The 27,518-nt window shown below is 39.5% G+C and overlaps 1 protein-coding gene across 4 annotated transcripts in view; it reads left to right on the forward strand.

Moving 5' to 3' along the window:
• The first annotated feature begins 5,031 nt into the window (after positions 1–5,031).
• The window catches only part of LOC125464865 (heterogeneous nuclear ribonucleoprotein R), a 35,496-nt gene continuing 13,009 nt past the window's right edge, over positions 5,032–27,518 (forward strand). For 2 of the 4 annotated variants that reach the window (XM_059654347.1, XM_059654348.1), the window contains exons 1-11: positions 5,032–5,244; positions 10,345–10,516; positions 12,035–12,153; positions 12,490–12,597; positions 13,212–13,325; positions 15,503–15,679; positions 15,888–16,023; positions 20,324–20,529; positions 21,102–21,251; positions 22,043–22,164; positions 22,248–22,777. In XM_059654347.1, coding sequence (XP_059510330.1) covers positions 10,357–10,516; positions 12,035–12,153; positions 12,490–12,597; positions 13,212–13,325; positions 15,503–15,679; positions 15,888–16,023; positions 20,324–20,529; positions 21,102–21,251; positions 22,043–22,164; positions 22,248–22,777 — 1,822 coding nt within the window. In that variant the 5' untranslated portion in view covers positions 5,032–5,244; positions 10,345–10,356. Of the gene's footprint in view, positions 5,245–10,344; positions 10,517–12,034; positions 12,154–12,489; positions 12,598–13,211; positions 13,326–15,502; positions 15,680–15,887; positions 16,024–20,323; positions 20,530–21,101; positions 21,252–22,042; positions 22,165–22,247; positions 23,547–27,518 lie in introns of those variants that run through there. The other 2 variants (XM_048557723.2, XM_048557724.2) reach the window with 2 other exon arrangements.

Raw genomic sequence — 27,518 nt, forward strand, 5'->3', positions numbered from 1 at the left:
AAACTCATCATTTAGAAAAAGATGGATTAATCATGGATAATCGAAATAGATTTGTTAAGGAATGATCCTAATTAATTACTGAATTTTTGAGTTGGTATGAGGAGGTTGGATTGGGGTAATCCTTGTGATACATAGATTTCATATGAAAATCGAAATGCCGTGGAATCTATGATAAATTGACACGTTGATTCAAAATTGACTGCTAACAAAAAGTAATATTCATTAAGTGCTTTTGTAGCTGTACAGTTGTTTCCTGTCATGTTATTGGGCTTCGCATAGGGTTTCTTGCTCTTCATGGGTACCAAAGAAGAAGCATTGGACTGCAGGAACCTAAAATATTGATTGTTGATAAGATAGCAAAGTGACAAATGATATTTAATCCTTAGAAATGTATTGTAGAAGGTTAACAAGACAAGGAAATAGGCCTGGAACGTCAGTCTTCCTGCTCCTCTGATGCTGCTTGGCCTGCTGTGTTCATCCAGCTCCACACTTTCTTATCTGATTCTCCAGCGAGTGCAGTTCCTACTATCTGTGAAGGAAGTATAATACCCTTGAGAAGATGGTGGTAAGTTGCCTTCTTGAACTGCTGCAGTCCACCTGCTGGGGTTAGACCTACAGTGCTGTTAGGCAGGGAACTGCAGGAGTTTGACCAAGTGGAAAAATGAATGAACAGCAATATATTTCCAAGTCTGGATGGTGAGTGGCTTGGAGGGGAACTTTAAGGCAGTGGTGTGTATCTATTGCCCTTGTCCTTCAAGATGGAAGTGGTCGTGGAAAGTACTGTTGAGAATCTTGAATAAATTTCTGCAGTACATCTTGTATATGATACACACTGCTGCTACTGAGTGTTTATGATGGTGGGAGTGGATGCTAGTGGCTGTGGTGCCAATCCAACAGGCTCTTTTGTCCTGGATGGTGACAAGTTTCTTGAGTGTTGTTGGAGTTGCTCTCATCCAAGCAAGTTGGGTTTATTCCATCAGACTCCTGACTTGTGCGTGTTGTAGTTGGTAGACAGGCTTTGAGGAGTCAGGTGGTGAATTTGGATGGCACGGTGGATCAGTGGTTAGCACTGCTGCCTCACAGTGCCAGGGGCCCCCTCAGGCGACTGTCAGTGGGAGTTTGCACATTCTACCCCTGTCTGCGTGGGTTTCCTCTGGGTGCTTTGGTTTCCTCCCACAGTCCAAACATGTGCAGACTAGGTGGACTGGCCATGCTAAATTTTAGGAATGTGTAGATTAGGTGAGTTTGGGAAATGGGATTGGGTAGGAGGGTTGGTGTGGACTTGTTGGGCTGAAGGGCCTGTTTCTCCACAGTAGGGATACTATACTATACTATACTATGGATTATTTGCTGCAGTATTCATAATATGGGATAAATAATGGGACACGAGATCTTTAGAGAGACCATGTACTACATGTGTATATCCCAGATGTCTGAAAGTGGTTATGAAACCATATGATATTTCCCTTCATTATATGAGGTATAGAATATAAAATTAGGAAGCACTGCATAAAACAATTGTTAGATCATAACTACATCATTGCATACAGTTCTTGTCACTCTATTACAAGGAGAATGAAATTATACTGGAGAGAATAGATGTGTATTAGAATGTTGCCAGAATTGGAAAAGCTGCGAAGCCTCTTCTAGGGATGCCTAGCCTGAAGAAGTTACCCTCCTCCCTCTGGACAAGCCTCAGGGGATCTCTCTGCCACTGCTTAACTTTTCTGTCTCTTCTCCACCTTATCTTCTTCTCCTATCCATCTTCGATCCCCCCTCCCCACCCCCCCCCCCCTTTCCTGATGAAGGATCCAGGCCCGAAACGTCAGCTTTTGTGCTCCTAAAATGCTGCTTGGCTGCTGTGTTTATCCAGCTCCACACTTTGTTATCTTGGAAAAGCTGGGTTGTTTTAACTGAAATTGAGGGACTGAAGGTAGATTTAATCAAGGTGTTGAAAATAATGAAGCAGCAGGACTGATTAGAACTTTGAACTGTAAAAGAATTGAGAGTTACGGTGAGCAGGTGCGCAAGTGGAGCGAAATAATGAAAAGATCAGCCATACATGATCATCTTGAGCAGTCGTCTTGACAGATCAAGGCCTATTCCTGCTCCTATTTCTTATGTTATTACCTGGTCTGACCTACATGTGACTCCAGACCCACAGCAATGTGGTTGTCTCTTGTCTTTTATGTCTTATGGTCTCTTAACTGCTTTCTGGACAATTAAGGATAAGCAATAAATGCTGCCCTAGGTCGTGACATCTATATCTTTGAAACAAAAATAGGCCTTTTTTTTTCTTTTGAAACTATTTCTTCCTTTCTTCTCCCCAATCTGCACTACCGCCACACCCCAGCCAGCACATCTCTATATCCCTAACCAATCTCCACACTCCCTCAACTACCCTCCAATTCACTGATATACACACAATTTCAGAAGACAGTACTCATTCAGTTCAGGCACCAGACAGCACCCTCCTTCCCCCAGTAAGTAAGGATGCCCTCTCCATTCCATCTCCCCCAGTCAGGACACCCGATCAGAGTCCTACAACATGGAGACAGACTCTTTGGCCCAAACTTGTCCATGCTGACTAAAATGTCCATCCACACTAACCTCATTTTCCAGCACTTGGCCCTTTTCCTTGTAAACTTTTCCTATCCATGTATTTGTCCAAACGTCTTTTAAAAGTTAATTGTACCCACCTCAACTACTTCTGCTGGGGGCATATTCCACCTTGTGTAAAACATTGCCCCTCAGGTTCCCTTTTTTCCCCCCCCTTACCTTAAACTGATGCCCTCTAGTCCTCTATTCCCCAACCCTAGGAAAAAGATTTAGTGCGTTCACCCTATCCATGCCTCTCATGATCTTTTACACTGCTGTAAGATTCCCCTCCCCTCAGTCTCTTACTCTCTCAAGACAAATGTCCTAACTTGTCCAAACCCTCCATATAACTCAGTCTAAATTTTTTCTGCACTTTTTCAGGTTTAATAACATTCTTCTTACAGCAAGGTGACCAAAACTGAACATAATACCAAGTGTGGTCTCATGAATGTCATGTACAACTGCACTATAACTTCCCAATTTCTCCACTCAGTGCCCTGACTGATCAAAGCCAGTGTGCCCAGAGCTGCCTTCACTGCCCTGACTATCTGTGATTCCACTTTCAGAGAACCTTGCACCTGAACTCCAAGGTCTCTCTGTTCCACTGCAGTCCTTAAGGCCCTACCATTCACCATGGAACTCCTAGATAACAAAGTGCAGAGCTGGATGTACACAGCAGGCCAAGCAGCATCTTTGGAGCACAAAAGCTGATGTTTTGGGCCTAGACTCTTCTTCGGAGAGGGTTCTGAAATAAATAGGGAGAGAGGGGGAGGCGGATCAAAGATGGATAGAGGAGAAGATAAGTGGAGAGGAGTGTATAGGTGGGGGGGGGGGGAGAGAGATTGGGGAGGATGGATAGATCAAGGAGGCGGGATGAGGTTAGTAGGTAGGAAATGGAGGTGCAGCTTGAGGTGGGAGCAGGGGATAGGTGAGAGGAAGAACAGGTTAGGGAGGCAGGGACGAGCTGGGCTGGTTTTGGGAGGCGGTGGGGGAAGGGGAGATTTTTAAAGCTTGTGAAGTTCACATTGATACCATTGGGCTGCAGGGTTCCCTAGCAGAATAGGAGTTGCTGTTACTGCAACCTTCGGGTGGCATCGTTGTGGCACTGCAGGAGACCCATGACTGACATGTCATCTAAAGAATGGGAGGGGGATTTGAAATAGTTCGTGACTGGGAGGTGCAGTTGTTTATTGCGAACCGAGCGGAGGTATTCTGCAAAGCGGTTCCCAAGCCTCCACTTGGTTTCCCCAATGTAGAGGAAGCCACACCGGGTACAGTGAATACAGTATACCATATTGGCAGATGTGCAGGTGAACATCTGCTTAATATGGAAGGTCATCTTGGGGCCTGGGATGGGGGTGAGGGAGGAGGTGTGGGGTCAAGTGTAGCATTTCCTGCGGTTGCAGGGGAAGGGGCCGGGTGTGGTGGGGTTGGAGGGCAGTGTGGAGCGAACAAGGGAGTCACGGAAAGAGTGGTCTCTCCGGAAAGCAGACAGGGGAGGGGATGGAAAAATGTCTTGGGTGGTGGGGTCGGATTGTAGATGGCGGAAGTGTCGGAGGATGATGCGTTGTATCCAGAGGTTGGTAGGGTGGTGTGTGAGAACGAGGGGGATCCTCTTTGGGCGGTTGTGGCGGGGGCGGGGTGTGAGGGATGTGTTGCGGGAAATGTGGGAGACGCAGTCAAGGGCGTTCTCGATCACCGTGGGGGGGAAGTTGTGGTCCTTGAAGAACTTGGACATCTGGGCTGTGCGGGAGTGAAATGCCTCATCGTGGGAGCAGATGCGGCGGAGGCGGAGGAATTGGGAATAGGGGATGGAATTTTTGCAGGAGGGTGGTTGGGAGAAGGTGTATTCTAGGTAGCTGTGGGAGTCGGTGGGCTTGAAATGGACATCAGTTACAATTGTAGATGGCGGAAGTGTCGGAGGATGATGCGTTGTATCCGAAGGTTGGTGGGGTGGTGTGTGAGAACGAGGGGGATTCTCTGGGGCGGATATTCCCCTCCCCATCTATACTCTCCTCCCCATCTATACTCTCCTCTCTACCTATCTTCTTTTTCTCTCCATCTTCGGTCCGCCTCCCCCTCTCTCCCTATTTATTCCAGTTCCCTCATCCCATCCCCCTCTCTGATGAAGGGTCTAGGCCCGAAACGTCAGCTTTTTGTGCTCCTGAGATGCTGCTTGTCCTGCTGTGTTCATCCAGCCTCACACTTTGTTATCTTGGAATCTCCAGCATCTGCAGTTCCCATTATCCCTGATCACTCATACCCCGTCCTCCTTCATCGACTTCCTCCTAACACGGCATCCTATTGGACAAAGCCCCTCCCCTTCACACAAACACCACCCCCCCAGCCAAACCTTTCCTGTGGGGATTTGCGATTGGCCAGCCGGTTGCGGGGCGGCCGTTGCCCGGGGTGACGGTGGGCGGGGCCCGTACCGTGCGACCGCGGCCGGGAAACCCCGTGCGGCGCCGGGAGCGGGATCCATGAGGCGGCCGCGGCCATTTTAGCGAGATCCACCAGAGCGAGGGAGGAGAGGGCGAGGGAAATAAATAAATAAAATAGATCGTTAAAACATCAATCCGTCGGAGCGCGGGAACGGGGTGGCGGAGCTGAACCGAACCGCATCGCACCGGCAGCCCCGAGAGTAAGGTGAGGGGGTAGGCCGGGGGTGCTCGGCGGCGGGAAGGAGTGTGTTTGTAAAGCCGGGGCCGCGGGTTGAAGCAGAAGCCCGCGGAGCCTTCACTGTGCCCCGCTAGGCCGCAGCCCCGGCACTTTGTCCCTTTTTCCCCTTCCGGGGGGGCGGGGGAAGCAGGTGGTGGTCTCTGTATGAGCGCCCGAGCGTGTGATTTTATTTCCTTGATGGGGTGAGAAAGGAGGGAGTTATAGCCCGCGGGTTTTATTGCGATTCGCCAGTGATTGTCGACGCCCGTCGGACCCGCGGCATTTTCGGAGCTGGGCTTCGGGAGAGAGGGGGAGGGGAGAGGACAGGACGAGGTTTGGTGGGTGGTGGGGGGTGGGATAGGGGTGGATGCTGTTGTTGGGAAGCTCAAAATGAAAGGCCTCGGCCCTCTCTCTCCAATTCCCACTCCAGCCTCCCGTTTTATTCCCTCTTCGTTTGGATTGCCTTACAGTGTTCCTGGTCCCGCCGCGACCCTGTGTACTTTTATATTCATTCTCGCCACCCGGGCTTTTGTTCTTTTGTTGTAATTTTAAATGTATGCACGGCCCCGGCGCTTCGGGCTTATATTCACTTCGCCTATTTATTTCGCTCTCCTTCAAGGCGCCTGGTCTTCCTAACTCAGGACAAACGACGCTTTATTTTCAAAAAAAAGCCACACGGGATCAGATTTGCGTGATGCTGTCAAATGTTATTTTTAATTTTTTTTCCATAGTTGCAAACGCAGTAGAGCCTAAGTATTAAGCTTCATGCACACTTCCTGCACATCTCTCTTCCCCACCTCCCCTTCTAGCAGAGAATAGTTCAGTTTTCAATGTGCTTGTTGAATATTTCCATTTTTAAATATTTGTTTTTATCTATTACAGTTTTTTTCTTTGCTCGATTACTGTTGATGCAACATGTGGCCCGGCCATTGTTGTGCCGAGTTGACGCATGGCCGAGCTGAACATTTTAGTACACGTGGATTAACTAGTTTGGCTTCGTGATAAGAGCGAGTGGCTTTTTGGTCGTAGATGTGTCGGGAGACTTGTAGCATTGAATGGAATCTTTTTGTCCTAAAAGCTTTTGCTGTCTGCGCAGGTTATGAGTTGACTACTGTGCTTTAAAGTTCAAATGTATCTCTCCACCTCCTCCCCCCCGCCTTGAAAAATCTTAAAAATTACTTGCTTTGAAAGTGATTTCCATCGATCTAGGGTACAACAAAGAGGATTTGGATAAGGGTAGAACAATGGGCTTTCCATGATGATTGGGATTTCTAATTTGTGTTGGTTTTTTTTGAAAGATTGTGTACTTGCTGTGTTTCACTTAGCTTAGGCAGTGGATGAATCTCCTGAAAGGTTTATGTTGATATGTATGTGATACTACCTACAAGTTTGTTTGAAGCTTGGAGTTTTTAAATGGAATCTCTTGAAATTGCCAATGATTGGTTCTTGATTACGGCACATTTGGAGACGAGAATTTTTGCAATTTCTGCTGTATTACTGGCGTTGGTGTTGAAAGCTAGGTTTTCTCATTTTAAATAATTTAATTTTAGTCTGGAGAGTTCAATCTGAATTACCATGCAATATATTTCATAAAGATTTCATTGAATTGGATTGTATGAATTCCAAGTTGCATGTTTGTCCATGGTACAGATTGCATTTGTTAAGCTTTGGGAAGCTGTGTACTTGTTGCAATAGCTTGAGTAGTAATGCACACATTTGAGCATTCAATTTGTCATCATTTGGAACATTCTTTTTAAATCACTTAAACAGTAGTGGTCAATCCATACATTGTTGAAAGAACAATCATTGGAAGCCATACTTTCCCCTATGTGATTGTGTCATCATGAGTAATCAACTGGCCTTGATAATGAAATGTGGGTCTAGAAAGGGTCTAGGCCCAAATGTCAGCTTTTGTGTTCCTAAGATGCTGCTTGGCCTGCTGTGTTCATCCAGCCCCACGCTTTGTTATCTTGGATTCTCCAGCATCTGCAGTTCCCGTTATCTCTGATCAACTGGCCTTGATAAGCTTTAAGACATCTTGAGGTTGTTGAAGTGTTATCAATGCAAATTATAAGAAAATTGTTTCTGTTTAAGTTTCCTGAAGCTCATAAATTATTCTGTGGTGTACTTAAGCCGGAGCTGGTTTGTTCATAATACCCTGCATGTGTGCTTTGTGCATTATAGCAGTTAATAATTGTGTTAACTGCTTAGTATCTTAAAAAAAACTTATGCAAATGAAGTGTGAGTACTGTAGTTAAATTTAGTTTATGCAAGCATTCCCCTCCCAGTAAGCAAATGACTTTATACTTGGAGATCCCATTGTTCTTTACATGGTTATACCTCTTCCTCAATTCATTTATGGTGTAGCTCAGAAAGTAAGTGGACAGTTATGCATGTGGTATCTGTTTTTTGAAAGGGCTTCCCATTTTACCTCCCTTGGCCTTTTTTCCCCCTGTCCCTTTATGATTTTAAAAGTTCCACATTTTCATCTCTGTCTTCTGTTTATCAACTTTGCTGTTTGGGATTTCCCTCATTTGTGCTGTTGACCTGCTTGTACATAGAACATTACAGCACAGTACAGGCCCTTTGGCCCTTGATGTTGTGCCGTCCTGTCATAATGATCTGAAGCCCATCTAACCTACACTATTCCACGTACGTCCATATGCTTATCCAATGACGACTTAAATGTACCTAAAGTTGGCAAATCTACTACTTTGAACATTTTGTATCCGATTTCCCTTAAACATTCTTTGCTTTAAGAAGACAATCCCAGTTTTTTGAGCCTGTCCGCATAATTGAAGTCCCTCATTCCTGATACTATCCTTATAAATCTCTGCATCCTTTCAAAGACCTTGGCATTCTTCCCTGAAATGTGGCACCTAACATTAGATACCCAACTCTAGCTGAGGGCTGGTCATGGTTATTTTTAAAGGTTTCAATATACCATTTTTGTTATTGTACTCCTTAAAAACAAGGAACTCCAAAACACCAGCTTGTCAAGCCCGCTTTGAGACCTCTCTTCCTGCATTCTGTTCCAGGTTGTATCATTTATCATCTAATTTTTCCTCTAAATGAATGCCTGTATCTTTAAATTTTGCGAAAAAATCAGAGCAAATGTTTCGGGTCTAGTGACTCTTCCTCCAAACGTCTGCTTTTGTTCCTGATTTATAGCATCTGCAGTTCTTTCAGTTTGTATTTAAACTTTGCATGCTGTTTTGTTTGCCCATTTTACTAGTCATTGTCCCCTTGAAGTTGTTGACTGTTCTGTTTGCTGTTCATTATTTCCATTATTGGTCAAAATTTGGAGACTTTGAAATTCCCTCCACAGACACCCCCCCCCCCCCACACACACACACACACACACACACACACACACACACACACACACACACACACACACACACACACACACACACACACACACACACACACACACACGTGTGCACACACACGTGCAGACATGGCCATGCATTAATTTAGTAGTGATGATTGAGGGACCCATTGTATGCTTCCTTCCAACCTAAAAATGCAACTTTGCTTTCTACCTTTGAGCCAGAGTATGCACATTCTGGTCATATCCCTTGCAACCTCAAGTGCTTAACTTCTGCTTGCCAGGTATTTTGCAGCATTACATTTAACTTGTTTTGGAAGTTCATGGAATTAGCTGCTGTACCTTCACCAATTCTCTTCATATTGCATTGAAAAAATTTGGTCATGTCTTTAAGCCAGCATGGTCTTTTACAAAACTGTGCTGGCTGCGATTAATTATTACATACTTTTCCCTTGTGGAAATTTATTTTCCCAACAACTGCTATTAGGTTGACTGTCTTGCAGTTGCCGGTTTCATCTTTTTATGAGTGCATACATAACCTTTACAGCCTTTCAGGCTTTTGGCACCATTTTCATACCGAGGGATGAGTGAGAGAGAGTGCCAGAATAACTTCTGTTTTTACTACTTCTTGCAGTAATGTGTGCCCTATCTGTTTGGGGCGGTGTCTTCAGTTCCAGTTGATAGTGTTTTAAGAATCTCTCCTTTTTTTTAATCTATTTTGTAGAATTTGTTCTAACCATCTTTTACTGTGCTGGTGTTGCTGTTCTCATTTGAAGAGAAGATCGGTTTCACCAATAGTTGCAGAGTACACATTCAGTACTTTAGTCATGGTTTCTACCAGTTGAAGGTGATTTCCTTTTGGATCCTAAATGGCTCCACCTTCACTTTTGACTGCCCTTGTTGACCTGCATGAGCATTTTCAAAACAACACTGGAGCAACACTGTTTGTAAGGGATTTGGTAGCTGTAAGGAATGCATTTGTGTTAAGATTTGTAGTGCCTTTTACATTTGCATTCATTTGAGGGGGTAAAAAAAGCTCTTTTGAAACAGGCATTCATTCTGAAATATTCTTGTTTCAATTTGGAATTATAGTATTTGAGATGGAATTAAAATCCTGCTGTCTCGGATCTTTAACTTGTAAACATTGAGTATTAGCATTTGTAGTGAATTAGTAATCAATTGTTTCTGCTTGTCACTGTGAGTGATCGCAGGGGTAATGAGATTTATTTTACATTACATTATTACTGTAAGGGTTAATAACTGCTTTGGATGCATCTTTGCTGAAATAACTGTACTGGAAGATTTTTCCTCTGTTCCAAGTACCAGCATCAAGCACCATCAGGTCGGGCATTGTTCCAACTGAATTTTTAACAGTGAGCTTACTCACTGCAAATTTGATCAGGTGCCTGACTTCCAAGATCAGAGGACCCCTACTGAACCAGCGTGACATTTCCATTTCCTGCACTAGCCATCTCCGTTTCTGAGTGGTGAATTGTGGGCAGTTTTTGCATTATGGACTTGAGTCCATTGGAAAATGCCCAAACCCATTTCACTTACCACCTTTTAAGGATAGATGGAACTTCTATCTTGTTTATCTGGGGTGGGTTTAAATCTGGTCCCAGAGGTGAAGGATCAGCATTCTATTCTGAACCACTCCAAATCCCTGCGTTTACATAGCATTTAGCAATAAAGCCTTGTGACAACCTAATATGCAGAGGAAAAAAAAATGGTCTTAAAAGTATTTTTTTTCATTCCAGCGATAATTAGAAATGGCTACTGAGGTGAATGGAAATGCAGCGCAGGTGAAGGAGGAGGAAGAACCCATGGATACCTCATCTGCTGTCACCCATTCAGAACACTACCAGGTGCTAATAGATGCTGGCTTGCCACAGAAAGTAGCAGAAAGGCTAGATGATATCTTTCAAACAGGTATAATATGCCCTGACCTGTGGTTTTAGTAGTCCAAAGTATTGCTTTAACCTGAAAATGATATGTAACTGGGAAACTCCTGACTTGCTGTTAACAAATTTGAGGTGGATTTGACACTTGATGCATTTGTTGAAATCAAAAGAGACTGCTGTGTGTAATTTCTGTCAGCATTTGTATTGGTATTGGTGGTGCACAATTTTGTGATTTGTTTATGCAAGACTCAAAATTCAAGTAGTAAAGCCATGGCGATGATATTCACTGTCCATAGAATTAAATGCATGAAACAAGCTTGCTGTTGCTTCCTAGGTTTTTGAAAGGTGTACACACATAGCAAATGAAAAATGTAGGCACTTAGTTTGAACCGTTTTATTGTGTCTGCGCTTCTGTGTATATTATAAAATGCTTTACAGTTTAGTATATTTCCCAAATTTAAGTCCTACCTAAATTGCCAGTGTCTTAATTTATTGCAAAGAGAACCATGAAAGGGAGTTGTGCAGCATTTTTTTAGTGCCTGTTACGAATCTGCTTCCAGATGCACAGTACTTTTTTAATTTGAACTGGCATAAAATCAAATGCCCAGAGGATATAATCTACTGTATATCCTCCTAATTTCATCATTATTCCCCCAGAGGTGGAGCTAAATCGATTGTTACTATTTACTTGATCATAAAGCATGCTGTGATGTAAAGAAAAAAACTAAAACATCTTTAGAATGTGTTGGTCATGAGCCTGAGCTTGCAGGTTAGGAGTATCTAGTAACTGAGATGTAAATGCAGTGTTAAACAGAATGCTTTAAAAGTTTGAGTGGCTCAGACCTCTGCAGCCTTTTGCCTTCCATTTTGAACATTCAAAGAAAGTTGCTAAAAAATCATGCTGATTAGTTGATTAGTGCTGCAAGGGCTGTCCATATTAACTGTTATACAGTTTGAGTTTCTAGCTCTGTTTTACTGCTTAATGATGGGCCTCAAATTTCTATCTAAGTGCAATCAAATACTGTTTTTAGATGATTAACTGCAGTGTTGCCGGGGATTGAATTGTGTGTAAGATGGCTTCCATCTCTTGGATCCAGCGGAATGTGTAGCTGCTTTCATGTGGTTTACATTGTTTATAAAATGAGTTTTAGTGTACATGATTGTAGGTAAAATTGTCTGATTATATTTGTATCTTGTTTCATTCCTCATGCCCTGGAAGGTATTCCTATGTTTTCATAGCTTTGTTCTTTAAAATACACGAATGTCTAAGCGTAAGAAGCTTGTTGTTACACAAAAAATGTCTTGGAACTATATACTTATAGCTGGAAATGGTGACAAAACACTCACAAAGCATATCCACACTTTTTTTTTGAAGATTTGGGTAAGGCACATAATTAATGCCATTATTTTTCACTTTTATTTCTCGAACTTGTAGCTAGATGCATAAGTTTTGGAAATAGATTTGAAATTGGTGCATTTTCTTATGAATAGGTATACATTTAATATTTGCTTATCTCTCATTTTAAGGTTTAAATTTTGTTTGCAGGATTGGTATCTTATGCTGATCTTGATGAGAGAGCTATTGATGCGCTCAGGGAGTTCAATGAGGAAGGAGCACTCTCTGTATTGCAGCAGTTTAAGGAAAGTGACCTATCTCACGTGCAGGTAACTAACTGGTAGTGCACTTTTTAACTTCTGATCTGTTGTGGTGTGCAGAAACCATTTTGATTTTTTGACAACTGAGAAATTAAGAGAATTTATTTTTATTTTCCTCTAATTTCATATAGTTTAAAGGATGATACAAAATCTCAAGAAGAAGCCATCAAAACATTTTAAAGGAACGGATACTATGGAGGGCAAAGGGTAGAAATCAGATAAAGGAGTACAGTTTATGATATATGATGTCATGAAATAAAATCTTTTGCCTTTGACATAAATTAGAAATCGTGCTTTCATCCACTATTAGAATTTCATTTCATTGGTATCAATTTTTCCTTTCAGAATAAAAGTGCCTTTCTGTGTGGAGTAATGAAGACCTACAGGCAGCGGGAAAAGCAAGGTAGCAAAGTACAAGATGCCACGAAGGGCCCAGATGAGTCAAAAATTAAGGTATTGGCTGTTCGTGAAAATCTTTGTCAAAATTAGCTGTGGTAATCTACCGGCTAGCTTGCTGCTATCTTTGGCAGGAATAGCTAGATACGCAATACTGCAATTGTGACCAAAATCTACAAAAAAATCCTGTTTGATTCAATAAAAATTTCAAGTATCATGATGAAAGACTTTGTAGACTTGGAGGATGAGCAAGCTGGGGGACGATAGTTAGGAATAGAATTTGAGTGCATGAGGCAAAATATTTGGTTCTGAGATCTTTTTAATTAGGTTTACTGCTTCAAATTTAAGAATGTAGATAAATGTCCATTGAGGTTACTAACGTTATTGAAAAGTTAGGAGACGATTAAGGTTTCCTTGGGATAATGTAAACCTACCTAGATTCAGGAGACGACTGAAACACAAACACCCTGGATGTTTGGGATAAATCAAACCTGTTTGATTTTTAAAAAATGCAAATGGTAGTAATTACTCAGTTGGTTTGACTACAACTGTGTTAATTTGCAATTAATGTGTATTTACAATTTTAATGTGTGAAAGAATCTAGGTGCTAACCATAGCTGTTTAATATATGGTGATATTAAATTCTTGGTGAATTGTTAATGATTACTTAGGCACTTTTGGAACGGACTGGCTACACTTTGGATGTAACAACAGGGCAAAGGAAGTATGGTGGTCCTCCCCCTGAAAATGTGCATTCGGGTCCACAACCTGGAATTGGAACAGAGGTCAGTGCCCAATAATGAGGAATCAGCCTTATAAACTCTTGAACTGATACAGTGATTTTTTTTTTCCCAGGACGTGTTGCAATGTACAAGTTAAGGGATTCCATCTTGTAATTGACCTGTTGCTGGGGAGAACTGGGTATTCCTCATTCCAATATTCTTCATAAAACAAAAGTATGCAGAAAGTTCATGAAAGTGAAATGCATAATATTTTGAAGGGATAGAATTAGTGCATCCAACAAGTAACTTAATTTCCCCAATTCCTTCACGCTACTTTTTTTTGTGCCAGTACTAAGTTAAGTTTGCAAAATTGTATTTAATTTTAAACATAATTCATAACTTTAATTGTAACTGGTGGATAGTTTGAATGTTTGAGTGAAGAACAACATTCGAATTAACATGAGTAAACTGTACTTTTGTGATCTTTCATCAACTTGATCAGATATGTTATAATACAACAACTCAGATAGGACTAGAATGCAGAGGGAGGGATATTACGACTGTGCCACAAGACCCTGTGCACAAAACATCAGTCTGGGACTGTGGATTACCAGTTCATTGACATTACCACTGTACCACCTCCCCAAACAATAGTCTGGAACAGTTTATATACTTTGAAATGTAGATGACGGAAGCATATTGGTCAGCGCACTGACAAATGGCTTTCAGCATAACATTGAATGAAGGATGTATTGTCTGAATTTTAGCTTTGACTTTGTGTCATCTGACAGTTCGTGCTCAAATCTTGGACTGAGAATTTAACTCTGGGACTTGAGCAAGTGATGCTGTTTGATTCAGTCAGGTGAAAATGTACTTAATTTACCTGATAATCCATGTGGCCACGAGCCATGACTATTTGATAGACTTATGAGGATTGCTTCCACCTATGGTGCTGCATATCAGCATAGGAATCATAAGAAATAAGTGCTCTGCCATTCAATAAAATCATGGCTTATCTGAATATGGTCTTAACTCCTACTTTCTGCATGTTACCCATAACACCTAACTTTTGTTGATCGGCTATCTGTCTGATTTGGCCTTGAGTATATGATCAACTTCTGCCCCTTGGAAGATAATTCCAAGAGCTATTAACCCTCACAAGAAATTTCACTTCAACTCTTAAAGGAGCATCCCTTATTTTAAACTCCTCTCCTGACATACATTTTTTTGGCAATGGAAACACATCTGAAGGCTGATAAAGTGTTAATAAGTCTCACTTAATCAAGGTTAAGATTCAAATTATTATTTAAAAGTTGTTTAAAAAATAGGAAAAACTTAGCTGCCTTGTAAACACCTTTTGAAATAGCAGTTAACCTAGTTCAAATCACTGTTTATACAAGGATTGTAAACTGAATGGGAAGGCAGTGAATTTGGTTTTTAAACGAAAACACTAAATTACTTAGATGTATAAAACTATCTGAAGTGTTGACTGATCTATGGTCTCCCAGTCCAAGTCGATATGCATGACTGTCTTTGTCATCTGAATAACCCCTACATAAATCAAAGCCCAGTGGTATGAAGGTAGTTGAATAATATGGGGTGACACAACTTATGAATATATATGCGTGACTGCTTACGTCAAACCTTGGCTAATGTACAATAAGTTTTAGTAACCTTTTCCTTGTCCTAACTGAAATTTTAATTCCACATCCAAAGCAGTTAATCTGGTAAACATAAAGAAAATTGTCAACTTGTTAGCTGATCTACAGGATTGAAGCACACCTGAGGTGACTGATCCAGAAAACAGCTTTTATTGTATTGGTCAAGTACTATGCTGGAGATATGTAAATCCGATCTACATATATGTCTGTTGTCTAAGAATGATGGACTCAACTAGTCCGTTCCTGAGTTGAAAACGCACTGACGTTCCCTTCATTCCACATTGTTTCATCTTGTCAGCATTGCTTTCTATTTCTTTTTGTTTTGAATACTGGCATAGCTTTATCTTCACATCATCAGTGCAAAAGTAGAAATAATAGGATAGGCAAATTATAAGAGATTGGATTTGTACAATATTATCTTTTACTTTATTCTTCCGTTAAAGGCATATGGGCATTAAAACGAGGCCGTATTCATCTAATTTGCAGCATGTTTGTTACTCCTTGTGCCAAAACCTACTTCAAAGCATGGCAATGTCTTTTCTTGTTATATTTACAAATTTGCATACTTTTCAACTTCAGGTATTTGTTGGGAAGATTCCTCGGGATTTGTATGAAAATGAACTCGTTCCTTTGTTTGAGAAAGCTGGCTCTATCTGGGATCTGCGACTAATGATGGATCCCCTGTCTGGGCAGAACCGTGGCTACGCTTTCGTTACTTTCTGCAACAAGGATGCAGCACAGGAGGCTGTTAAACTGGTAACTTTTTTTTAGTGTTATGCTTCTAAATTCCATGCATTTAAGAACATTTCAAACTTGTGTGTAATGCAAATTCTTAAACATTTTTTCTATTCAATTGTGTAATAAAGTGGCATCTTTCCATTGAAAAGTCGCTTGATACATCAGGTTGGAAAGAGCCATGCTGTAAATATTAATGCAAGTTGAACTTCTGTCTTTTCTCTTGTAGTGTGATAACTATGAAATCCGTCCTGGTAAACACATTGGAGTTTGTATTTCTGTGGCCAACAACAGACTGTTTGTTGGCTCAATTCCAAAGAACAAGACCAAGGAAAACATTATGGAAGAATTCAGCAAGGTCACAGGTTAGAACTCAGTTCATCCAGATAGCAGAAATCCATTTAAACCATCTTTTTTTTTTCAAAGACCCAGTTCTTTATTCTTGAGTATACATCTTTGGATTGCTTGGCGCTTGTGTTCTTTCCATTGTGACCCATTACTTGTGTGACAGACCTAGCCAGTACGGAAGTTTCCTTGGATTCCGAAACAAAGTTTATTTGATTAATAAAGCAGAAATTGAACTCAAACGGGCATATAAATACCCTTGGTGTAGAAACTGATTAGAATCTGGGAATTCCTAGGTGAATAATTCGCCACCTGACACCCTAGAGCAAGCCCATTTCTGAATCCTGAAACTCCTATCAGCAATGTAAGATTATCCACACCAAATGAAATACAGTAGCTGAAGATGGCTTGCCACTACCTTCTGAAATGTAATTGAGTATGGGAAACACACGTCAGTGATGCTGATATACCATGAAAGAATTGAGAAGCGTTATCAGGTCACCATTAATCATTGGTTTGTGGGAGTTTGCAGATGTGCTTTGTGATACAGTGCTGATTGTGTTTAAGTATTTAATTGTCTGTAAAATGCTCTGGGACATTCTTAAGATTGTGCCAGGTACTATATAAATGCAAAGTTTATTTTCTTTACAGATTTCAGTTAACAGAAGGGAAAGTGTAGCTGCCCTCATAGGAAAAGATGGTAAAAGGACAGTTAATGAGAAAAAATCTTGCTCTAGAAGATGAGACAAACAGTGTGGTTGGAGAACAGCAATAAAATGGGTCAGAAAATACTGATTGGAGTTGTTCATTAGTCGCTTCACTAGATGGAGTATTAAGCAAGATACAATTGTAACTTTATTATAAAGCATTGCAGCTGTGGCAAACTAGAATCTTCATGCAGACTGGACAAAACAAATTTGCCAGGGGAGTTTGCAGTCTGTTTGCAGAATGCTTTCCTGACAGTTTCCTAGAGCAATATATTGCGTAACCAACTGAGTTACTGCTGTTTCTGATCTGTGAAATGCGGCAGGTTTAGTTAGTAACTTCATAGTATTAAATCTGGTGAGGCAAAAGTGACGTTAAACATGAGAATGCAGAATTGACTTTAGAGGCAAAAAGTCTAGTCCAAATAAGAATCTTGAACTTACATTAAAGTCACTCACCTTAGAATGAAGGGAGAACTGATTTAAGTGTAATTTGGCTAAATAGTTTTGAAAAGACTTACAAAATGTAAGAGAAAATGAGTAAACAGTATATAAAAATAGTTTGTAGCAATTGTTACAAATATTTTAAAAGGAAGGATATCAACTGAAATAACGGCTAGTAAAAGGCTTGAATTTGGTCATTAATGTTAGAAACAAATAAACAGACTATCAAGGTACCAAAAGCTAATAAATTCACTGAAAGTGAATTACTGTATACTTCTCTGGTTGCTGCATTATATCGAGGCTGTGGGAATGGGGCAAAGAATACCAGCCAGGCTGATTCTTTTGAAGGCTGAGTGGTCCCTTGATAGCGGTACTTAAAATTGGGGCAAGTTTTAAGTGAGTGGGATAGAGCATAACTGGAAGTCATCAATGTAAGAATTTTTAACTGCCTAATTCACCAAATCAAGTCGGGGAATTTGGAATGTGCTATTTTACTGAAGATTCGTTTGAGAGACTAATTGAAATGAATAGTGAAAATGTAAGAGGGGGTTCGAGACGTATAAACTTAAGAGTTTTGAAGTAAAATGTGACAAGGCTTGCATGCAACAGGCATTGACATGAACTGGTTAAATCAAGTAGTGTATTTTGTGTGATATATCCTACATAAGCCTTTGACATGAGCTGCTTTGTAACTCTGGAGATGGTGCAAGTGTTGGTTATGATTTTGCAAACTTCTGGATTTTAGAATGCAAATTAACAGTAGTAATTCACCTATTCAAGTGAAGAGAGAGAATGTTGGAATGCATTCTTAAGGAAGCCTCAATAGTATATTTTCTTTGATCAGCCTGTATTTTTTTGAGTTACCATGACTTTAGAACAGAGCAGTATTTGACAAATACTTTTTTGGAGATATCGTTATTAAGAGGGCAACCAGTTGATGTTGTATACTTGGATTTCCAAAAGGTGCTCTTCATTAAGATACCACACAAGTTTTTTAAAAAAAAGTTTGAGAGTTGGAGGTAATATATCAGCATGAATGGAAGATTACTGTACACAAAATAGAACGTAGGGATAAACAAGGCATTTTCAATTTGGAAGGCTGAAGTGGAATACTGCACTGATCATTGTTGAAACCTGTTGTTTGCAGTTTGTGAATAAATTAATGTGTCACTTTCAGTTTTTTTTAATTCCACGTTCATTAAATGTAGAAAACCAGGTAAGAATTAAGCTGTGAAGAGGAAGCAAACTGTGGAGATATTGACAAATTAAATGAATGATGACAGATGGAGTGTGGTGTAGGGGTAATTTGTAATGACGAATAGAAAAGCAGTATGTTTTAAAAGGCATCAGATTTGTACATTGTTCATATTACCTTCATGCTGCTTATGAGTACTGTATGCAGGTGTATAGTGAATAGTTGGGAAAACAAATGATGTGTTCATATTTGTTGGGGGTGGTGTGCAATATTGGAAGTACAAGAGTAGCGATGTCTTGTTCCAGTTGTGTTAAGGAGTTGGTGATATCAAACCTGGAGTACCACTTATAGATTTTGCTTCCATGTTTGAAGTGATATATGAATACACTGGATGGGTCACATGGATGACAGGATGGTCCTTAATGATAAACTGAGTAAATTAGGGCTATACAGTATGAAGTTTAAAAGAATGAAATTCAATCATATTGACGTGCCATAAAATTCCCTTGGTTTCCAAAAATAAAATGCTGGGTGTTTTGTATCAATTTTAATGTATTTTGATTTTTGAATTCAGTGCAAAAATCTTTCCTTCTGTGTCAAGTTTAGGGGTATTTTGTTGTGGGGATTGAAAGATCGAAATGTTTTGGCTGCCTAATATGGCCAGCTGATAAAGTACATCTGCTGCTTCTCCCCCAAAAAAAAGTCACCCAACAGTCTTGTGCAACTATTCCATGTTGAGTAAAAACCGAAAGAAGTGCAGATGCTGTAAAACAGGAATAAAAACAGTAGTTGCTGAACTCCGAACTGAGGAAGAGTCACGGGCCCCAAAACACTAGCTCTGATTTTCATTTTCTTCATGAATGTTGCCAGACCTCCCAAGCTTTTCCAGCAACTTCTGTTTTTATTCCTTGTTGAGTATTTGTGACGAATAAAATTTTCAATACTAGCTATCCTGTGTTAACTTTGTTTAAATGACTTTAGTTTGCTTTGGGATATGGGTGGCAATAAGCCAGTTCAATTGACAATAAGGTTCCTGTGACCAGCAACTTAGCAGTAACAGCCCTGAAACTTGTCTTTGCTGCAGATGTGAAAGATGCTGTTTAAGCTAGCTAAGACTTTCTAATTTACAAAGTTTTAAAGAATAATCTTCATTGTTCTATCCCCACATTAAAATGAAAACTGGCTTGGAAATTTCTAGACCTAATACCACTTTACCTTGGGGGCAAGATTCAGCTATTGGTATTGTGGCTTTCTAAACCTCCCTTGAGGCATCATGACCCTCTGGTTAAACTCATTGCCTGCCATCTTCCCGTAATGAAAGAGCCGCCCTGTGGCCTTCTGGGACTATGGCAGCTTACTGTGGCAAATGTATAGGAAAGTAAAAATTTATGGAGAATTTAGATTGGTTAACAACTCATAATTAATTTATTAACACTCATCAACAATACGTTTTGCAGATTTCTGGTTGTTTCATTGATAACTTCTGATGTAGTTGCGGTGTTGTTGGCGTTAATGAAATATTTGGATTCTTCCTTTTATTTTGCATCATTCAGTCTGACCCGTTCAAGATTGACCTTGGAGAGCATGTTGACGTAGGCACCTCCAACTGTTGCTTTCGTGTGCTTGTATTAATTGTTGAGATTGCCCTCCTAAGTTCTGTTGAGTCAGCTTTGTCTGGCAATGTTCTGCCTTACTGCTTAGATGAATCAAGTATGAATAGAGATATTTTAAAGAAATAGCCAAAATTAGACCTTCAGGGTCATTATTTGTGGTTTCATGTCAAAGGACATTATGAATGATGAGCAGTTTAAATTGATCTCTAATTTTTTTTGGTTCTCTGATTGTATGGTATTGTTGCCATTTGAACTTGATGCTGTATTGTTGATGAAATGAAGCTAACTGTTTCACTGATGGGTTCTATTCTTTTCCCATTGGTTAGCACAAATTTGTCACTTAATTTTTCTTTCTCTTCTATAGAGGGTCTCACTGATGTTATCCTCTATCATCAGCCTGATGATAAGAAGAAAAATAGAGGCTTCTGCTTCCTAGAATTTGAGGATCATAAATCTGCTGCTCAGGCCAGGCGGAGGTTAATGAGTGGTAAAGTGAAAGTCTGGGGTAATGTAGTCACTGTTGAGTGGGCAGACCCAGTAGAGGAGCCAGATCCAGAGGTGATGGCAAAGGTAATGCATCTAGTGTTGGTTGTGGTAATGCTGATTTTTGACATTGTTGACTAATTGTATAAAGTGCCAAGTGCCCCAGGATTCACTTTTAAGCTGGAACTTCTTGACATATTACATGGTATGAAAACACAGTGGTGATGGCTTGACTTGATATGATTCAACTTGGCTTGATGTGCTACTTATTTTGGATATGAGGCTAGAAGCCACTTAAGAACATGTAAAAGCAAGTAATTGATTTTTTTAATGTAAAATTCATTTTCCACAACTGTGAAAAGTGAATTGATGTCCTATTTAGTTTTATCTCCGGGTAGTATTGAAACTTTTCAGATCAAACTTTTGGCTGCATTATTTACCCATACTTTTCCAAATTCTCATTGCCATAAATGACCCGCGTTGTTAATAATGTAAAAGTCGTTAGTTATTTAACTCTGTTTACCAGTTATTTTTTATTGAGTCTTGCGATTACCAGTACATAACAGGACAGTTTTGCTAGTAGTGCCATTGTAGAATCCCAACATTGGGGTTGAACTCACATTTGTTGAGTATGTTCCCCTCACTCTTTCTTTCTGCAGGTCAAAGTGCTGTTTGTAAGAAACCTGGCTAGCTCTGTAACAGAAGAAATACTAGAAAAGACCTTTAGTCAGTTTGGAAAACTGGAACGAGTGAAAAAGTTGAAAGACTATGCTTTTGTTCATTTTGAGGACCGAGATGCAGCAGTAAAGGTTTGTGCCAGTCAATTTGATTTAAGCTAATTCAATTGATAATACACTTAAGAATGATGCCACGTACCACATCTGCAGATATTGTCACGGTGTTTTAAAGTTTAGTGATAAATGATACTGACTGAACACAGTTGAATTAATTCACTTGCAGGATGTTTGAATAAAGAATTTAAGTTAAAATTGATATTGGCCTTTTTTTTATGGTGAGCTGTCATCTGTCTGTGAATGTTAATTCACATAGCAACAATTCCTAATTTTAATTCCCCTTCTCCAAACTACAGTGACGGGATACTCTTCCTTGAAATGTTAAAATTTTAAGTGAAGTTACATCAGATTTGTGGCAGCAAAACAATCCACTGACCCAGCTGTTCGCTATTGTTATTGTAATTCCCTTCATTCTCCTTCACTTTTGTAAATGTCACATTTTTACTTGGCTTATGCTTGCCTCGCATCCCCTTAAATGCATTGTCCTCTTCGTTGCGACAAGTCTGTGGTACTGATTTCCACGTCCATGCCATTTTCTTCATATTTTCACCAGCTTTAAAATGACGGGGTCCATTCAGTATCATCAGATATTGGTAAATGTTTGGGGTGAGAGGGAATATATTCTGAAGAATCGTATTAGACTCGGTGTTAACTGTTTCTGTCTTCAGATGCTGTCATACCTAGTTTTCTGCACCAGTTTCTGTTTTTGTTACTGATAGAGGATGTGTAGAATCTGGCTGGGTAAGCTGAGATGGACCAAATATTGCTTTTCTTGTGTATCTTGTAAACTTTATTTGTCTCAATAGGCAATGGATCAAATGAATGGAAGAGAAATTGAGGGTGAAGGCATTGAAATTGTTCTTGCAAAACCACCTGACAAGAAAAAGAAGGAACGGCAGGCTCAACGGCAGGCAACAAGAACCCAAGTGTAAGTTACTGATATAAAAGGAGCAGTACAAGTAAAATATGATTTTTCTAACTTTTTATATATCATGCAACTTTCTTTTACAGGTATGAAGACTATTATTACTACCCCCCACCTCGTTTGCCACCTCCAATCAGAGGCAGAGTCCGTGGAAGTAGAGGTGGTAGTTATGGCTATCCCCCAGATTATTACAGCTATGAAGATTACTATGATGATTACTATGGTTATGATTATCACGATTATCGTGGTGGATATGAAGATCCATACTATGGTTATGACGATGGATACCCAGTTCAGAGAGGAAGAGGTGGAAGGGGTGGTAGAGGTGCAGTCCCCCCTCCCAGAGGTCGTGGTGTACCACCACCCCGAGGAAGGGCTGGATATCCTCAACGTGGAACACCAATGGGACCTCCAAGAGGTGCTAGGGGTGGCAGAGGAGGCCCACAGCCACCGCAAAGAGGACGTGGAACCCGTGGTGGCAGGGGTAACCGTGGTGGCAATGTTGGAGGAAAGCGAAAAGCTGATGGGTACAACCAGCCAGATTCCAAGCGACGCCAAACCAACAACCAACAGAATTGGGGCTCCCAACCCATCGCTCAGCAGCCTCTGCAGCAAGGTGGTGATTATTCTGGTAACTATGGTTACAATAATGACAACCAGGAGTTTTATCAGGATACTTATGGGCAGCAATGGAAGTAAACAAATGGGGGTTTCAGTGAGATTGTTGAGACCCGATTGGCTAAACTCTGCAACCTTCAAATCTGATTGGCTTAACTCTACATCCTTCAGTACAGATTGGCTGCCACATGCATTTTGCTGACATCAAGAATCACTATTGTATATACCAGATTTTTTTTTCATAAATGCACTTGGACATTCTGGCTTACATTTTCCCTTAACAATTCTTTGGGGGAAAAAGATGCTTTTTATTTCGTTTTTAAGCTACTTTTTTAGCAGTTTGAAAGGAAACTTTGGACTTTGCTTTCAGATGTTGGGCACAATTTTCAATCATGGTTTTGCAGAATTGACTGGTATTGGACAGTTTCACTGGTTTATGGCTTTGGGATTAGACTGCCATTGGAGTATGCTGTATATAAGTAAATGCTAGTGTTTTGTCTTAGTAGTTTTTAAGATGAGCTTGCAGTTTAAAACCATTTTTAAGTTTCCTTGTACTGAAAGTAACATTTAACTGTGTGTTTTGCATTTGTAGAGTAGGTAAATTGTGTTTTTAAAAAATTGTTAGCTTCACACCTTTAAGAATCTGCCCAAAATTTGGTTTGGCTTAATCGTACAACCCGTGGCGTTCTGTTCATTGATGTGATTGTATTTACAATTTATTGTTCATGTCAAATTTCAATAAAACTTAAAACTATATTATCCAAAAATTATGATTCAAATTCAATTGTGTCCTGAAAATTTGATTGATTAGAATTGTGGTTACCTTCAAACCAACAGCTTTTCCCCTGAAAAAAGAAACTGCTCATGTGAGTGATCAATCAAATGAATGGTTTGACTTTTTGTATAACCTAGTCTTACACCTGCAGAAAGAGGGAATGGAAAGTCTAGAGTTTGTGGAAGGTGGTCTTTCCATTAGTTGTGCAGTTTGGACTAAGTCTGCTTAATAGTTTTCAGCACTTATTTTTAAAGCATGTTTCTAAGCTGCTACACACTTGATTAGTTTGAAAATGGGTGATGTAACCAATTGTTGTATACTTGACAATTGCAGCATCTACGATGTACGTAGCAACTTGACAGATGTTAATGATCTCATGGTTGTCTTGCAAGGATGGATCGCCATCTCTAGCACCCTTCACTGAACAACATATATTTAATAGACTTCTAAAAATCCATTCACCATTGCTGATGGGAGCTGATGACGTCAGTGGAGAATATCTTTTAAAATTATTGTATCTAGATTTTAATTAAGTTCAATGAATTTGAAATAATGACCACTGCCTTTGCCACTGGTTAACTCTTGGACAGTGATGAGTTGAACTATGAGCTTCAGCATTAGTTTGTAATAGGTTAACTGAGCATTGCTGCAAAGACAGTCTAGTTGCTACAATTATCCTGAACTGCGCTGGGTTAAGGAAATCAGTCAGAGATCCAGTTCCCTGGTGGGGTGGGGGGCTGATCCTTTTAGAAAAACGTTTTTTTTTGGGGTGAGGGCAGGTGGGTGTAAAGTGTTGCAGAGTGATAGTAAAAGGTAAAGAAGTTACTGTGGTTGCCACCTCTGATTTATCATTTCAGCTCAGTTATGCTGTTTTGGTTAATATGCCAGTTTTCCATTAAGTCTAATGCTTAAATGTCTAGAAAAAGAAAATTAAGGTTTTCAATATTATCTTTTCGTAAAAAAGATAAAAGTACCTCAAAATCAATATAGGTTATTCTGTTCATGCTTCCAAAGTGCACAAAATTGCCAAAAACACTGCTAAACTTAAAAAAAGAGAAATTGGGATGAGTCTTGAATTATTGACTGAGATTTTGCGTTAGTCCCAAATGTTGATTTCAGAGCTTAATTTTCTTTGGAAACCAAGAATTCAATTACTTAAATATTTGAGCAAGCACTTGTTCTTTTTGAAGGTGAAATATTTCATGATAGTGAATGTGAAGGATGAGATACAAAAGATTGTGATTTATAGCTTATATTTCCTAGAATTGTTCCCCCCCATATTGTTTAATGCTGTTTGTCAAATTTAATTTAACACACAAACATTCATCCAAAGTTTATTCTTTCCAAGACTGTGGGGAAAACAGATTTCTGCAGTTGCTGTGCATGTTCTGATTTCATTTATTAACTTAATGCAACCATTTTCATTAGGATTGAAAATATTTTATTGCATATATTTCTACAACGGGCCACAAATTTTACATAGAAGATCAAATTACTGAGAAATCCAAAATGTTATTTGTGAATACTATCTGAGATTGTGGCTGGAGGCTTTGTTATGTTAACCTTTGTTATATCTGATGAATCTGGACTTTGGAAAGTAAAGGTTGTCTGTCAAAATGATTATGCATGTAAATATATGCAGTCACTTATTTTCATGGGAATGTTTTTAATTGCCAATTTTAACTTGCGAATGCTCATTAGTTGTGGTCTAGTTGATATTTTGAGGTAGCACATTTAGGAGCTTTTATTGACATGAGTAGAACTATCATGGATATTTAGATATAACCAGCTGCACTTTGGCAAGTTTTTTTTGAGTCTGAAGAAAGCTCATTGAACAGAAAAGTAAATGAAATCAATTTGGTTTACTTTAGACTGAAAATATTTTGAGGGCTGATTCCTAAAACCAGGGTTTTGCTAGTGCTGTCGAAAATGGTTTGGCTGATATCAACACAATACAGCACAAATCAAACCAGATCTGGGACATTCCTGTCCTAAGCTGTATTTATGATAAACTCAAGGTTTTTGATTGACCATCCTTCAACGAAAAAAATAAGTGAAGCTTCTATTGATTGTTCCAGTGAAATCATAGCTTTAATAAAGTGAAGGTTTGTGCAGTCACTTGAGTTGAGGCTTATTAAATCTAGCTTTCAGATGCTATCATTTAGTTGCCTTTGTTATAGAATCCCACCACTGTGGATGAAATATCAACATTCATTATATAATAGTATGAACACTGAGTTCACCTCCAGCGTTAATATTGTTTATGCTCGAAAGAAATGCCCTATTTTGTTGATGTTTTCAAGTTACCCAGGGATTTATTGATACGTTGCCTTTTGCAAATTTATATATTGCATTTTACTCTTTCTAATTACTGCTCCTGACTTTTGCAGTTGTTATTGGACTACTCTGAAAATATCAATTCCCTTAGAGGTTTACTTCAGTAAATCTCAATTTCTGAGGCAAATTTTGTAGATTTTTGCAAATGCTGCATTTCGCTCAGAATTTGTTAGAAAGTAGGAACGAGGTATATTCATTTTTTTTAGCAAGATTATACAGTTAAGTGTGGCCACTCATTGGAGCATAATGACCACATGAGTAATATCCATTTCTGGATTGCTGCCACGACATTCTTCTCCTCTCTCTTCTCTCCGCGCCCCCCCCCCCCAAAAAAAAAGCCAAAGATCTTTGTTAAATCTTACCGTAGGAGCAGACAAATCATGGTCCTCAATGTTAGAGGCACTTATGCCTTTCACTTACGTTCAGATTCATGAAAGATAAAACCATTTGCTAGATCTAAAGATATGCAAAATAGTAAGTAATGATTTCAGAATTGAAAATTAATGTGCAAAGTTGGACAAAATCCGTAGATGTGAGAAGGTACTAGAGAAATCTGTATTGACTATTGTAACTGTGTAAATACCAGGTGGTTGAGTGTTATTTTATCAAAATGGAATAAATCTTTATTCTTTTTCCGGTTTTTCTATGTGCTTAAACACTGATAAACCTAATAGTTAGGGAAGCTTTCATGTTTTACATCTTTTTAAAAACCATTTTCTATTTACTTACTGAAATCTTGGGTTTCATTGTCCAATTCCCATAATAACCTAGAGAACATACATGAAGTAGGTAAATGGTTTTCACGTCTACCTTTTACCTGATTTGCTTTATGTTTGCTCTCCTGTTAACTATAATGGATAAGTGCACAGAGTAATTATTCATCACGATGGTATTGTCAGGTGCAAAAAAAATTCTCGTTGCATCACCTGAGCCTAAAGACATAGCTTCTTAGGATATAATCTAATAGTAACTCCTTTTCCAAACTTAAAAAAGTTGTGTGGGATTCTATGACTTGATTGAAGGGCATTTGCATGTATGAAGTAAAACTAGATTATTTTCTGAAGTTTTGAATTTGATGAAGATTAGACCATAAAGTGAATGCATTGCTGCTTTTGTTTGCTGTATATTGAATGTTGGGCTGTTGTTACTCTTTACCATTTCAGCTAATGTTAACCCGTTAAGCAATCTTCAGTTTTTTTTTCGCTGATGTAATGCTAGAAATAAATGTACTGCTTACTGACGATGTGATATTAGAGAAAAGGGAAACATCCATCTTTGCATTGATCAGGAATTTTTAAAAATGACAAGTCTTGAGCTATTGCCCAACACACACGTGTGGAGGCTAATCCCTTTCTCAAGATTTGTCTCATTTGAGATTTTCCTATCTACTAGTTATGCACACACAAGAATCTTCATACATCGGAATCTTCTCTGATTTGTATGTATTGAGTGAGTGGTTCAGAATTGCTTGTAAGAGGCAGGGACAGTCAAAATGTTAGGAGCCCTGAATTAATTATGCTGTTATCAAGTTCTAGAATTAGTGCTTTTTTTGTTGTTGAGAAACTTGTCGGTTACTGAATGTTGTGCCCTATGCTGGATTCTGTCCTTTATCAGGTGACGTGCCCGC

Source organism: Stegostoma tigrinum, chromosome 24 (genome assembly GCF_030684315.1).
Source record: "Stegostoma tigrinum isolate sSteTig4 chromosome 24, sSteTig4.hap1, whole genome shotgun sequence".
NCBI lineage: Eukaryota > Metazoa > Chordata > Chondrichthyes > Orectolobiformes > Stegostomatidae > Stegostoma > Stegostoma tigrinum.